We start from the raw sequence: 14,972 nt of genomic DNA on the forward strand, positions 1-14,972 counted from the left end.
ATCTGATATCAGCATCAAGAGCCCTAGAACTTGGCTGTCTTTGAAGAAAGGAGTATTCCGTTGCTCAGGGTGCATTAATTGTAGGTTTTTACTTACTGGTGACCAATTTGAAGACCCCAAGACTAAGAGATTATATCACATCAATTATCGTTTTAACTGCGAAAGCAAATTTGTGGTATATATCATTAAATGCCCATGCAACCATCTTTATGTTGGCAAAACAGTCAGAATGCTGAAAGAACGTATTGCGTTACATAGATCTTCTATACGCAAAGCCTTCCAGACTATTGATGGTAATACTCCTCCTGTTGCCAGACATTTCGTTGAGAATAAACATAATCCTCTGGATTTTAAAGTTATGCCTATTGACCACATACCTCCATTTCCAAGAGGCGGAGATCGTAATAAACGTCTGCTTCAGAGTGAAAGTCGATGGATATATAATCTACAAACACTATCTCCTTCAGGTTTAAACGAAGAACTGAATTTTAATTGCTTTTTGTGATTACGTTTCGTTAGTACAGCAATATACTTTTTTTTTTTTTTTTCTTATATATAAGTGTTTAATTGTTTGTTTGTCCTGTATTCTATCACATAGTGTAAGCACTACTGAGGTCATTACTTTTTGCACCGAGCAAGCTAGTTCAAAGCATTAGTTTTATTGCAGTGTTTATGTGACCGGAATGTCATTTCCGGTCTTTGACACGCAAACTCCATTGGCACGCACGCGTCACTTCTGGGTCCCCGTTGGACACGGCGGACAGCATGGCCATGGATATGGAAACATGATTAAGGTGCGATAAACAGGTGCATTTGATTGACCAACAGGTGTGATTCATTTGTGATGGTATATATGGGACAGACGAGCGTTGTCAGTTATGCCCCAGGAGGAAGGTGCCGGTGGGCGCCGAAACAGCTGTCGGGCTTCCTCTCACGATGCTGCTATATCGGTTCATGCTGTATGGTCACTGATAAGTACCCTTTTGGATATGCACTACCTAGCACTATTTGGCACTTTTAGTGAACTGATATGATGTTGTTTTTGTCGATTTTTTGATATGGAACTATAAAATATTTTTCTGCATTGAACATTGGTGTACCATTTTTTGGTTTCTTTTCTATATATATATATATATATATATATATATATATATATATATATATATATATATATATATATACATACATACATACACACACACACAGTACCAGTCCAAAGTTTGGACACACCTTCCCATTCAATATTTTTTGTTAATTTAAATTATTTTCAACATAGTAGATTAATACTGAAGACATCAAAACTCTGAAAGAACACATATTGAATTATGTTGTAAACAAACAAAAAAAGTGTTAAACAAATCAAAATATGTTTTAGATTCCTCAAAGTAGCCACACTCTTGGCATTCTCTCAACCAGCTTCATGAGGTAGTCTCCTGGAATGGTTTTCCAACAGTCTTGAAGGAGTTCCCAGAGGTGCTGAGCACTTGTTGGCTGCTTGTCCTTCACTCTGCGGTCTAACTCATCCCAAACCAGTTCAATTGGGTTTAGGTCGGGTGATTATGGAGGCCAGGTCATCTGACGCAGCACTCCATCACTTTCCTTCTTGGTCAAGTAGCCCTTATATAGCCTGGAGATGTGTTTGGGGTCATTGTCCTGTTGAAAAACAAATGATGATCCCAGTAAGTGCAAACCAGATGGGATGGCATGGCGCTGCAGAATGCCATGGTAGCCATGCTGGTTAAGTGTGCCTTGAATTTTGAGTAAATTACCAACCGTGTCACCAGCAAAGCACCTCCACACCATCACATCTCCTCCTCCATGCTTCACAGTGGGAAACCATCTGCAGAAACCATCCGCTCACCTTCTCTGCATCTCACAAAGGCATGGCAGTTGGAACCGAAAATCTCAAATTTGGACTCATCAGACCAAAGTACAGATTTCCACTGGTCTAATGTCCATTCCTTGTGTTTCTTGGCCCAAACAATTCTCTTCTTCTTGTTGTTAATCTTCGGTAGTGACTTATTCGCAGCAAAATGACCATGAAGGCCTGATTCACGCAGTCTCCTCTGAACAGTTGATGTTGAGATTTGTCTGCTACTTGAACTCTGTGAAGACTTTATGTGGTCTCTAATCTGAGGTGCTGTTAAGTAACAGTTTCTGAGGCTGGTAACGCTAATGAACTTATCCTCTGCAGCAGAGGTAACTCTTGGTCTTCCTTTCCTGGGGCGGTCCTCATGATAGCCAGTTTCATCATAGCGTTTGATGGTTTTTGCAACTGCACTTGAGGATACATTCAAAGTTCTTGAAATTTTCCGTATCGACCGACCTTCATGTCTTAAATGGGGCGGTAGCAAAGGACACGATCAAGTCCCAGCTAAACCGCAACTCCTTGGCAACGCTCCCCGGTGCCACGGCTGGAGGGAATAGATAGAATGTACAAAAAACAATCAATAATAATTATATTGGCATGGCATATTATCATTGATTGGTTTTTGTACATTCTATACCCACTAGCTGTGGCACGTTGCCAAGGAGTTGCTGTTCAGCTGGGACTTGATCGCATCCTTAGCTACCGCCCCAGAGTGCTTTGCCACTGGTCTCTGGGTGATGACGTCATATGGAGCATACACACGGTCAGATTTGTCAGACTTGTCAGATTTGTCAGATGAACGATTGAACGATTTGAACGATTTTTGACTGCATTAAAATGAATGGAATCGTCCAAGTCTGACTGCAAACACATCAGATGTCAGAAATCATTATCTGACCATCGGGAACGTCCATCGTTCAGGCATGTCAGATATGGATGATTTTCCTTCAGATATGAACGACTGAACGATTTTTAAATCGTTATCATTCATATCTGAAGGAAAAATCTGACCGTGTGTATGCACCATTAGTCCCATGGCGCTCGGCAGACGGAGGCACAAGAATGCACAACTGCACTTTTACCTGTATTGGTATCTTATATAAAAGTAAGCACTGTTTGTATTTTACACCCTGATGACAAGGTCATCCCAGGTTTGAAACGTCGGCTTAATAAATGCACTTTATACTTTAACATAGTCCGGATGAGCGCCGTCTGCTTCTAATTTCAGAAGGCACCACGCAAGAAACTTTTTTACCTTGAGTGCCCATCTACATGCTAATATATATATATATATATATCTCAATACCACGGGTGCGGCACTCAGGGCTATGTAAGAGCATAGAAACTACAATACCGCAAGTTGATATGAAGCAACAACTTGCGGTGTTGTAGTTTCTATGCTTTTATATAGCCCTGAGTGCCGCACCCGTGGTTTTGCTGTTAATCATCCAGGCACAGATATTTAATGTGTAAGAGTGCCGGACCATTGTGGCTATATATATATTTATTTATTTATTAAGAGTTATGGTATGACATACCTTTGTTAACTCTTTTTCTTTGAGGTCCAAGGGGTCCACAGCCATTACGTTGGGGTATATGGATGTATCCAGGCACCAAACAGTTAATCCAAGCTCTTGGCTCCCAGGATGCACCAGGTCCAAACAGATAAGAAGGAAGGACACATGTTCTCCAGACCAATCTCTCACCAAAGAGGGAAACACCGAGAGATACAAAGAATTACCCATTAACACCAGGTGCGTTAGGGTGGGTGTCCTGTGGACCCCATGGACCTCGAAAAAAAAGAGTTAACTAAAAGGTATGTCATACCATAACTCTTATTTTCTTCTTCAGGGCCCATGGGGTCCACAGCCATTACGTTGGGGATATACCCAAGCAGTACCCCTAAGGACGGGGACGCTCCTGTGTCTCGGAAGAAAGGAGGACCCTACGCACGAAGGAGGCATCCTGAGAGGCAAAGGTGTCAAATGCATAGTACTTGATAAAGGTGTGGACAGACGACCAACTGGCTGCCTTGAACAATTGTTCCGCCAAGGCGCCCCAGCGGGCTGCCCACGAAGGCCCCACAGACCGAGTAGAATGTGCCTTGACCGAATCTGCCACCCTACGACCAGACTGAGTGTATGCCTGTGATATAGTCATACGAAGTCATCTTGCTAAGGTCTGTTTATTGGCTGGCCAACTCAGTTTATGACAGCCATACAGAACAAAAGGACAAAAAGAGAATCAGACTTTCTCAAGTTGTTGGTGCGATCCACATAAATACGTAGAGCACGTACAACATTCAGGAAGGCCTCACCTACAGACAGTCCCAAGGCCTGAAAGGCTGGGACCACAATTTCTTCATTTATATCAAACCAGATACCCTGCTTTGGTACGCAGCACCGCTCTATCCTGATGGAATACCAGGAAAGGAGAGCGGAATGATAGAGCTGCCAAGTCAGACACCCTACGGGCTGAAGCGATGGTCAGAAGAAAAATTGTTTTTGCTGTCATCCACTTGAGATCTACCGAATTCAAAGTTCAAAAGGGGGGCCTGTAACGCCTTGAGTACTAATGACAAATCCCACGGAGCTACCGGGGGAACAAAATGCGGCTGCACCCTTAAAACACCCTGAAAAAAAGTCCTTACATCAGCTAGTAGAGCAATGCTGCGCTGAAACCAAACCCCAAGCGCAGAAGCTTGCACTCTCAGGGAGGCCAGACGAAGACCACGCTCTAAACCTAACTGGAAGAAAGAAAGCGCTCGGGAGACCTTAAACACACTAGGGTCATATTTCCTCAGTTTAAACCACTGAAAGAACAAGCGCTAAATCCTATATTAAACGCGGGCAGAAGGCGGCTTCCGTGCCCTTATCACTGAATCTGAAAACCCCTTAGCTTTGAGGACAGAGGCCTCAAGAGCCACGCAGTCAAAGGCAGACAAGGAAGATCCGGATACAAACACGAACCCTGAACTAACAGGTTCTGCCTCAGAGGAAGAGGCCCCAGAGTGTCCATGTAGAGATTTTGTAGATCGGTGAACCAATGGCGCTATATATATATATATATATATATATATATATATATATATATATATAATTTAGCAGAACTTATGCAATCTAGGCTCCCAATGAACTACAAACAGCCCGAAGCTTAGTAGAATACGGGGCTCTGTATCACCAGTCCCCAAAGAGAGGCATACAGGGAGACTGACCCATCTCCTCCTGAGTTAATCAGCCATGGAAAGCACCAGGAGTGAACTGTGACAGCCTCAAAGGCTGGGAGGAGCAACCAAAACACAGGAAACCTTCGTGAGGGCCGTAGTTTAGGTCGGGGGAGGGGCTGCCGAGGAGGCAAAACCTCCCCTATGCTATGTGGATGCACCCAGCTCACTGACATGGCCGCCGCCATTTCCATGGCTGTCAGGAACATCACGTCCCGGTGGGCAAGTGAAGGGAGGCAAACGGTGCTGGAACCCCACTACAGCAGTCCCCCGGCCAGTCTCCACGCCGGGGAACGGACCGCACTTGCGCCTCAACCACACTCACCTGCATCCCCTGTACTCGGTCGCGGTCCAGAGCCTGAGCCCCTGCCGAAAGCACCAGTCATTAGAGGGGTAGATGGAGCAGGTGACACGTGTGTCTCTCATCAGACGCTTAGCTCTCAGCCTGTGCCGCCTGCCCAGAAAGAGAAAAAAATAAATAAACTTGTCTTTGGGACTGCTCCAGCAGTCCCACTGCTAGTGTGGTGCCTTCTCGCACCAAATAGAACAACTGACGGCCTGTTACTAGGGGCAGGGTATATGGGGGAGGACCTGGTGCATCCTGGGAGCAGAAAGGACATAATGATTTCGACACCTATCATTAGGCCCCTGCCAGGATCAGACAGTCGGGAAGCCGGCAGATCTACCGTCTGCTTCCTGACTGCATCCCATCTGTGGCTGGCAGAGAAAGTCTATCCAGGCACACTGGTGATTAGCAATAACGCCAGTTCTTCATTTATTAGGAACACAAGTAATATATGAAATTATATTAGAAGTCACCACAAAATTGTTTGTGCCGATTTAAAGCCTTGTTTAAATGGTCTCAACAGCCCCACACTTAAGACTTAAGCTAGGTACACACTGGAGCGATGGGCATTCGTTCAGACATTGGAACGATTGCCCGTCAACAGTGATTGTGCATCCACACTGGACGACTCTAATAAACTATGTAACGATTATGTCATTCATTAACAATGCTTTGACCACTAGCGATATTGCTAGGTTTATTGTGCAGCACATCAAGCCTGGAGACCACCGATAGCGACTGAAGGAGCACGCAATCATGCGTACACACTTAGCGATGTAGGCGATATGTCATTATGAAACGGAATATCGTCTCGACATCGCTCCAGTGTGTACTTGGCTTTAATCGCATCTATCACGCAATAAGAAAAGAATCATAACAAATGAAAAATACATTTACCTTTTTGTGCAATACATTCAAATAAATGGTGTTATAGTCAATACACCAAAAAATGCATATATACACACAAATTAATGTATCAAATTGTTTTACATGCTTTTGTTTTTGTGGTTTACATTCATCTAAAACACGTAATTTGATGAACAAAACATATGTGAATCAATAGATTAAAAAAAAAAAAAACCAGTATAACATCCCTTGTCCACTGCTGCAATAACCCAGATTATTGCTGGGTCAAGTCTTAGTGGAAAAGGGTCCCTGAAAAATAACTCTGGTCCAGGGACCCGGGAATCCAACCCAGGCAGCGAGAAGAGTTGAACACAGGAACGACCCAGGTAACGATCTGGTGTAAATGTAATGACCCGGGTCATGCGTCAAACCAGTGCATTGGCTGGTTTCAGTAGCGCTTGGAGATGCATCAAAGCGACCAATGTAATGCCAGAAGACCCAGGTCCGGTGTGAAAGGCTGGACCTGGGGAGTAACCTGGGTCCATCTGCCCGTGTAAAAGGGGTAAAACACAGCTCCTACCCATGTTCACTTCGTGCTCAGTGTCTCGGGTGGGTGCCAGGTTTTTGGTGGAAAAGGGGCATCAGTGACTAAGCATTGCAAATGTATCCAAGGAATTTAGAAAAAATGCTACATTTTTTAAATACTGAAAGTCTCACAATTAAACCATTTTGGCAACATTTGAGAGAAAATAAGCTTCTATGCAATCTGCACATATTTATCATCTCAGAGGGCAGCTTCAATAATTACATAACTTTTTTAATCCACACTATCACAAAAATGAATCTATTATTTATAGTAAAGAAAGATGGACAGCGATAATGAGTTTTGACTCTCAACTTGAGGAAGGATAAAAGATGCTGGATAATCTTCTTAAGGGGCATATTTAAGAAAGAATATTTGCGGGATATACCCCGAAAACACTCATTTTCGTGGAGTACCTGGAAATACTAAGAATCCCCCTAATGTGTCTATGGACGATGGCAGCAGATATCGGAGTTATCTTCTTCAGATGGCATTAGATGTTGTAGCCTCTGGGATAAAGATTGCAAAAGTTACTCTCCACTCGCACATGTGCAGTAGTGCGGTCAGTTCTCGAAACAGAAATTAAAGTGATTGAATTAGTAATCATTCTTCTTTTGCACATTGCCGATACGGGCTCCTATCGGTACGACCGTCGCTGTATGTGTTTTTTTTACATCCCGGCAACATATAAAAATGTTATACTGCGGTAACTAATCATTATCGGGTCTAACCCCAATAGATAGGTGCCTAATTCTTAAGCAAAATGCACAATTTGTATTCCAGACTACTATCAATACCGGCAGCACACACTAAAAACTTCAACAACAAACCATGATAAGTATTACACAAATAAAAGCCATTCTTATAGTCCAGAAGCAGATCAGTTGTTTAAACAGTATGCATAGTTTGAACACGTGCAGTGTACATGCTGGAGACAGCATTACAGAATGAGCTCTTCTCTACAGTTCATTGATTATATTAAGAGATCAGCATTATTGAAGCGTAATATGTAGAGCTAAGCTCTTTTCAAAGTAGGTGAAAGTTATTTTTTATGTGTTCACAACCAGCAGCTGTTTTGCAGACACCTAGTCAGGAGAAAAAAAAAATACATTTCCCAGACTAATGTGCCAAGGACATGAAAACATTTTCTATAGTGTAGCAAATGATAGCAAGCACCACACATACAGACCATGAAGCCCTAGAAAACTGTACAGTCCAATTTCTGTCCTTGTTACATGGACAAAGTGTTTATAACAGTACAGTGCAGCTATACAAAAGGTTTTGTACATTGTTTATAGCTATAGCTGCAAGTACTATAATGTACAGTGGCCTAATGACAGCCAAGTTATTTGTCATAGGAGCAACAATTTAGCAAAATTAGGCACTTTCATGACGCTACAGCACCGATGTGCAACATGCGTCCCCCGCAGGGCCAACTTGTGTGGTTGTCAGGTTGCAGCACAGATACGGCGAGACAGCTGTAGTATTAATTTACCGGCATTGTGGTTCCCTGCGTTTCACATTGCAAAATGGCTGTGGAAGTCAGCCATGCTGTAAAATCTGTACATTTATCATTGTGGGTCTGTTACTACAGAGGTGAGTGAGATGGTGGCTGTGTTACTAGATAGGTGAGAGAGTGGGTGGTCTATTACTACATTGGTGATGGAGGGGATGGGTCTGTTACCACAAAGGTGATAGGTTGGTGGGTGCATTACTATAGAGGCGATGGATGGGGTGGGTCTGTTACTACAGATATGAGGATGGCTAAATGTGCAACGGAAGCAGGCATGGAAAGTTCCTTATGTGATATGTAGTTTCCTGCTAGGCTGTTTCAGTAGGGTGCTGCGTCCTGTCCGATTTGAAGATGCTGAAATGTGTCCTACCCTTATGGCGCCGCCCTGCTGAAAAAGCAGCCCCATAGGCAGCAGTGTACCAGTGGGGAATGTGAAACAATCACCAGCAAATGAATAGATGCTGTGTGCATGGCATCTATTCACACTGCGGGGAGAGCTTGAGGGCAGCCCAGTATCTCCGTGAGTGATGAAAAGTGGGTACGTCTGAAGGACAAGACCCTTCTCCAGTGACCACACCTCGTTTCAGGTGCACACATAGGAGGTCTCATCAGCGGCACACAGCCGCCCTGCCGGAATCAGTATGATTTACTGCCGGACCCATGCCCAGCGGTTGGAATCCCGACAGCGGCATCCCAGCAGAGGAGGAAATCCCGATCGTCCTAAGGTAAGTATTAACTAACCTAATTCTACCCCCTAACCCTCCCTTAGGGGTGCCTAACCCTAACCTTTCCCCCCAGTGTCTAACCCTAATCCCCCCTCTAAATACCTAAACCTAACCTCCCCTTCCCCGCCGCCTAAACCTAAGTCCCCGTGGGGGTGCCTAACCCTAAGTCCCCCCCGGGATCCCTAAACCTAACCCTCACCCCGCGGCTATCCGCGCTCTGTGCCCGGCATCACTACGATCGGGATGCCGGGCGCCGGTCTCCCGGTGTCGGTAAAATGACAGGAGTCTAGATTTAGACGTCTGTCATTTAACCCTCGCCGGGATTAAGCAGTCGGGAAGCCGGCTGTCGGGATTAGGTCCGCCGGCTTCCCAACTGCATACCGCCCTGCCCATCCTAGAATGAACACCAATATGACCACACCCACTATGAGGTATAACCATACCATCTTTGTGGATTTGTCAATATTGAAATTTATAGAATAACTAAAGACATGAGATTACTGCAAAGAGGTACTTTTTTTCCTACAGTAAATTATCTGTATTTTCAGGTCTAAGCCAGGAAACTTTCACTGCAGCCCCTTCAAATTTGTATAAATTCCCAATGCAGTCTCAGACCAAAAAATAAATTGTGCACCTCTGCTGTATAGTATGGTTAATTCATCACAATAATTAGTTTGTGTGTAAACATGATAAAAGTTAGAAAAAGTAAAAAAATAAAAAACAAGAATTACACAATATTGTATTTGGAAACTGTTGTCAGCATTTAGCACTGCCAACACAAATATGAACATAATGAGCATGATAAATCTGAAGGAACGAACTGCGAATGAAGAAATGGGAGGTACTATAACTACGTGGCCGTGAAATAAATGTAATTGTAGAGACCAAAAACATAAGTATCATTGATGTTGGATTACATGCATAAATGTTTTGATCAGAATATGAACCCATACTGATATTTCTATTTTGCTAGATAGTCAGACTAGGAAAGAGCAGCACTGATATTTTTGTTTTTATTCAACAGTGCATTTATATAGCCATAAAGATTGTAGGTTACCCCTCAAAAATGCAAACGAAGTATAGGTATACACTATGGATGGAATGAAATAGTTTTTTGGGCGGCCATAATTAATGGGTGCCCGATGGAGCAATTCAATTGTTTTGGATGGCCATTATCATACTTGACACACCCTAAAATATCGGGTTCAGCAGCATAAAGCGGCTGACCCAGTCTATGGTCCCAGACTTTTCTGCTCGCCACCTCAGAAGAGTTCGAGCAGAAATGTCGGCTGCACTTGCTCCTGAACGGAGCAACAACTGAATTGGGTATCTATTAGTTAATGCGCACTTCAATGTTTTATAGCATTTAAAAAAAAAACTATTGGAAATAAAAAAAAAAAAAAAAAATCACAGAATCATTTTGTTTACCAAAATTGAATCCAAATTTCTGACTAAAAGTAGCCACCTATTGCAGATATAGCTGCCAACACTCTTGTGACAGATCTGACATAGCCTGGAGTATTATTTAGGGTCATTATCTGACAGTAGGATGAACCCTTTATTAACTAGGCTTAGACCAGAGGGCATTGCATGGTACTGAAACTGCTGTGGTAGCTTTTTTGTTTCCGCGTTCCAGTCACTCTGCAAGTTGGGGATCAAGCAATAGAGCCCCCGAACAGCACGCACCCTCCTCCACCCGGTCTGATGAGCCAAAGATTTAATAAGACCTCTTCCAGGCCCAGGCAAGGTTTTTTCTTATTGATGCAGAACTGTTGCAAGTTCTTAACCCATTACTTTTTCCCTAAAAAAGGCATTTTTTTATGACTTTGAAATCTAAAATGTTTTCACTTTTTCTTTAAACCTGTATTAGTGGACATAAATACCTTAAAATTCAATAAAACTGGAAAGAAAGTGTTCTAAAATCATTTACTGAAAGTGTAGACATTTATATTAATGCCAGCTTTAAAAACCTATATGGTAATGGTAACAGAAATGAATGATTATGTAGCGGATATAGGAGTTGGGGGCAAAGCAAAAAAAACAAAAACAATAACAATACATGATTAACTTTGCAACTGGGAAAATCATGTTGTAAGGCAAGGGCTGCAAATACATTTTTTATGCATGCAAGATAAACACAGCATGTGGCCCACAAAAGCTAGACAGCTTTATATATCATTGCAATTTAGATTTCAGTTTGAACACACCCCTCCCAAATGTTAATCGTTCTACATATTTTAAATCTGATCCACCTGCAGTGCAGCATATTTTTGCCAAGGTTTAAAGTCACTCCTTTTTGTTTTGCTCCCAAATTAGCAGAGATCCAACAGAGATCCAACATACGAACACTATGCCATGTGTGTTTAGGACGGATTTAAAACTCTTACAAGAACCACTGACAGTTTTCCGAGAGTGTATAATGTGATAAGTCCCGACGTACAGTGCTGGTGCATTAAATGTTGGGAGTGTATTACTTGGTGGACTACTGTATGCTCCTTTGCATGTCAGGGGCGTGACTTGTTGGACTACTGTATGCTCCTTTGCACGTCAGGGGCATAACTTGGCGGACTACACTACTCTGAAAGTTGGTAGCATGACTTGATGCATTGCAATCCTCTGGACGTCCGCAGTGTGAAATAAAGCACTACACTCCTCTGGACATTGGTAATGTGACTGGGTGTGCCACCCTCCCTCTGGGAAACTGGCTTAACATGTTTCTCTTTGGAAACTTTATCTAAATCCTTCTAATTTAAGTATGACTAAATATGATTGGATGCAAAATTCTGTAAGATACATTTTCAGAAGATGTCAGTTGTGCAAATACAATGGCAGGAAGTAAAAACGGCCATGTAAGAAACTCAATACACAGCGGACACATCCTTGCAAAAAACTTGAGTGACTGAAAAACCAATACTGATGAAAGAAATGCAAGGTCTTGGAAAAAGGGACTATAAAAGTCATCACAAGGATTTGGGCATGTTGCTAGGCATACACACAGATATGCATGTGTTTAAAATGTACTAGTTCATATTTATGTCAGCAGTAAACCAGTAAAAAAAGAATAAAAAAGTGGTACCGTAACAATACTTGCAACCTGTCTTTTTAGTCAGCTTACCAATATCATCATCTGTTCTGTCAATGGGATCTTTCTCCAAGCAGTCTCTTACAATATCCCGACTCATTAAAGGGTCAGATGCTCTCTCAATATCCTCTTCATCGTCGTCATCTTCTGAGTCCACAGCAGTCTCTGGTAGCCCACTTAGGTCCATATCTCCTGGCTCACTTTCCGTGGCCTGAATAAACATCCAAGAGACCAGGTTAGAGTGGAGCATATCCAAAATCAATTTGTAACAGTTGGGGAAGAATATTTTCCAATGAACAGAAAACTGCCTATGTTTAAGTACATTGAAGAACACAATCAGATATAGTAACTGGAGCATCGCAATGGGGACGGATCTGAAAACTAACATGCATTTTTGATTCTCTGTGACATACCATTAATAGGGAGTAAACAAAGACGCCCAAGTGCACATACGTGCATACTTCTACTTGATCCCAGGCCAAGACAGCAGGTTATCAAGCAAAGCTTCTCCCATACCGGTATCATAAACTTTATAAGGGAACTCCAACACAAGAGATCTGGTTACATATATATATATATATATATATATACATACATATATATACATATACATATATATATATATATATATATATATTAGTTTGCTAAAGATTGCAACCCCCTAAAACCAACAAATTTGTCTGTATTACAAATTACACTTAAACAGATTGTTACAGACAGTATTTTTATTGCGAGCCAGTAAGCACTTAAAGTAAAATTACAACCTCTCCATTCATTATTTGTGGTCAAATTTGTGGGTTTTTATTTTTTACAAAACAAAAACAAAAACACAGAAAAATGCTGCATTCAACCCATGTGCTGTGGAAGCTCCAAGTTTACACAGATGAAAAACATTGCCCTAGAAATTTACATTCACTTCGCCTATACCTGTGAATCATTAAAAAAAAAAAGGTCAACTGTAATGGATAAAAGATCCCCCTCTAATTTAAATACTACTGGTCACACTGTGAATATAAAGGAAAGGTATAAAAAAATGAAGACCAAAGAAGAGGGGCATAGCTACCATGGGTGCACTTGCTATGGAACCCCGCCTCTCCCCTGCACCAACTTTTGGTGGAGTAAGTACTGGACGAGAGAAGGGACAGGGCTGATAAGTCTGACAGGGGGCCCCTAGCACGGATGATTCCTCCTGCAAACTGCTTCTGGTCACCATCACACTTCAGCTTGGGACAAGGAAGCAGTTTGCTGCAGAGGATCATCAGCACTGCAGGCCCCAGTTAGACTTATCAGCCCCGTCCCTCCTCACCAGCATCAGTAAGGAGAGATACAGCTGGATAAACAGTTGTTGATTTGATTTGTGTAAGTGGTACAATTTTATTTGTCCAGCAAGAATATCCATATGCTCATTTGAATAAAGGCAAGGTCTAAGTATAACTACTGGGGTTACTTCTGATCCCTTTTTAGAAAAACTATAATTCAGTAATTTGCAATGCTTCAAACTTAAAGTATTAAGGAAATAAATGACTAAAAGCAACATTCAAGAAAACAGATGTGTGTGACAATGCTTCTGCGAAGGATATCATGAACGGACAAACAACTTGTCTGTGCTAACGCAGTCTTCCTTATTTGCCGCTGTGAACAAGCCACTGCTATCAATTATTGCTCGGTAGCCACAGACAGCAGAACCTCAGGATCTGATCAGACAAAGTGCAAGTTATGAAAATTGAAAAAAGAAGAGACTGCATATATGGGAACACATTGCCGTGATATCCAAACCCTCCACTTTTTATGCAATATTAATAACTTGGCCAGCATGTCCCCATCTGAATCAGCATCTAAGGACTACACTGACAACAGCCACACTCTCCACGATTAAGGGCTTGCACACACCTACTAGCACTTTTTCTGCTCTTCACACAATGAGTACATGAAATGCTTATTAGAGAATAACTAGCACAGTCAAATTATAACGCCATGTTGAAAGGTTATAATGCCACTCTAGCTATTTTCTCAAGAAAGAAATTGGTCAAAGAATAAAACATGGAAATCGTGTAAAATGAAAGTGGGCGTCATTTTAACATTTTATCCATTCTCACAGCACGTGTGTGAACAAGTCCTCAGTGTTGTTCTCATATAATGACACCCAATTCCACGGCGTATAATATAGACAACTAGACACGCAGAAACAATCATTTTGCTGCAATTAATGTGACTGCAGTGAAGACTTCCATCTTAAAAGCAGCAGCCTTGCCCAATATTGTTTTCATTCATTTCCTTTACCAAATGCGGCTTTCATTTGCCATCTACAAGTCTTAAATAAAGGCAAATGAGAGCTTCCATCATACATCCCATTCTAACTAGAGAAATCCCTTGTGGCTTCCCTTGCATCTGTAACAGCACAGCCCAATACAAATCAGTCTTTATGGATACAGGAGAACATACTCAGGAAACAGACACTTTCCGATGCTAATCTTAGAGAATACATTGTGGCATACATTCAGGCCTGTCCTCCAGTGCCCCCATAAACATGCCTGCATCAATGTTCACAACAGATTGCTGCAACAGGAATGCAGCCAATTATTTAAAATAAAATGTAAATAATGGCAGCAATTACTAAGCACCTGCTTATCCCTAAACCAGTGACTGGCAATAGGCAGCTTCTGGGTTTCCTGCACTCAGAGTCCTATCCTAAGGCTCTCATCTCTGTCTGCTTTATGACTGCTCTGTTCTTCTGTCAGCCCCAGCTCGTCCTCTGCTTTGTGCCAAATAAGCTTAACTCGTGGC

At 42.2% G+C, this 14,972-nt stretch overlaps 1 protein-coding gene across 7 annotated transcripts in view; it reads right to left on the reverse strand.

The window, feature by feature from the left end:
- Positions 1-14,972, reverse strand: part of RAPGEF2 (Rap guanine nucleotide exchange factor 2) — a 364,888-nt gene that overhangs the window by 42,195 nt on the left and 307,721 nt on the right. For all 7 annotated transcript variants that reach the window (XM_088475296.1, XM_088475300.1, XM_088475298.1 and 4 more), the window contains one exon: positions 12,222-12,399. In XM_088475296.1, coding sequence (XP_088331422.1) covers positions 12,222-12,399 — 178 coding nt within the window. The remainder of the gene's footprint in view (positions 1-12,221; positions 12,400-14,972) is intronic.

The sequence above is a fragment of the Taudactylus pleione genome, unplaced genomic scaffold (assembly GCF_031769625.1).
Source record: "Taudactylus pleione unplaced genomic scaffold, aTauple2 ptg000170l, whole genome shotgun sequence".
Lineage (NCBI taxonomy): Eukaryota > Metazoa > Chordata > Amphibia > Anura > Myobatrachidae > Taudactylus > Taudactylus pleione.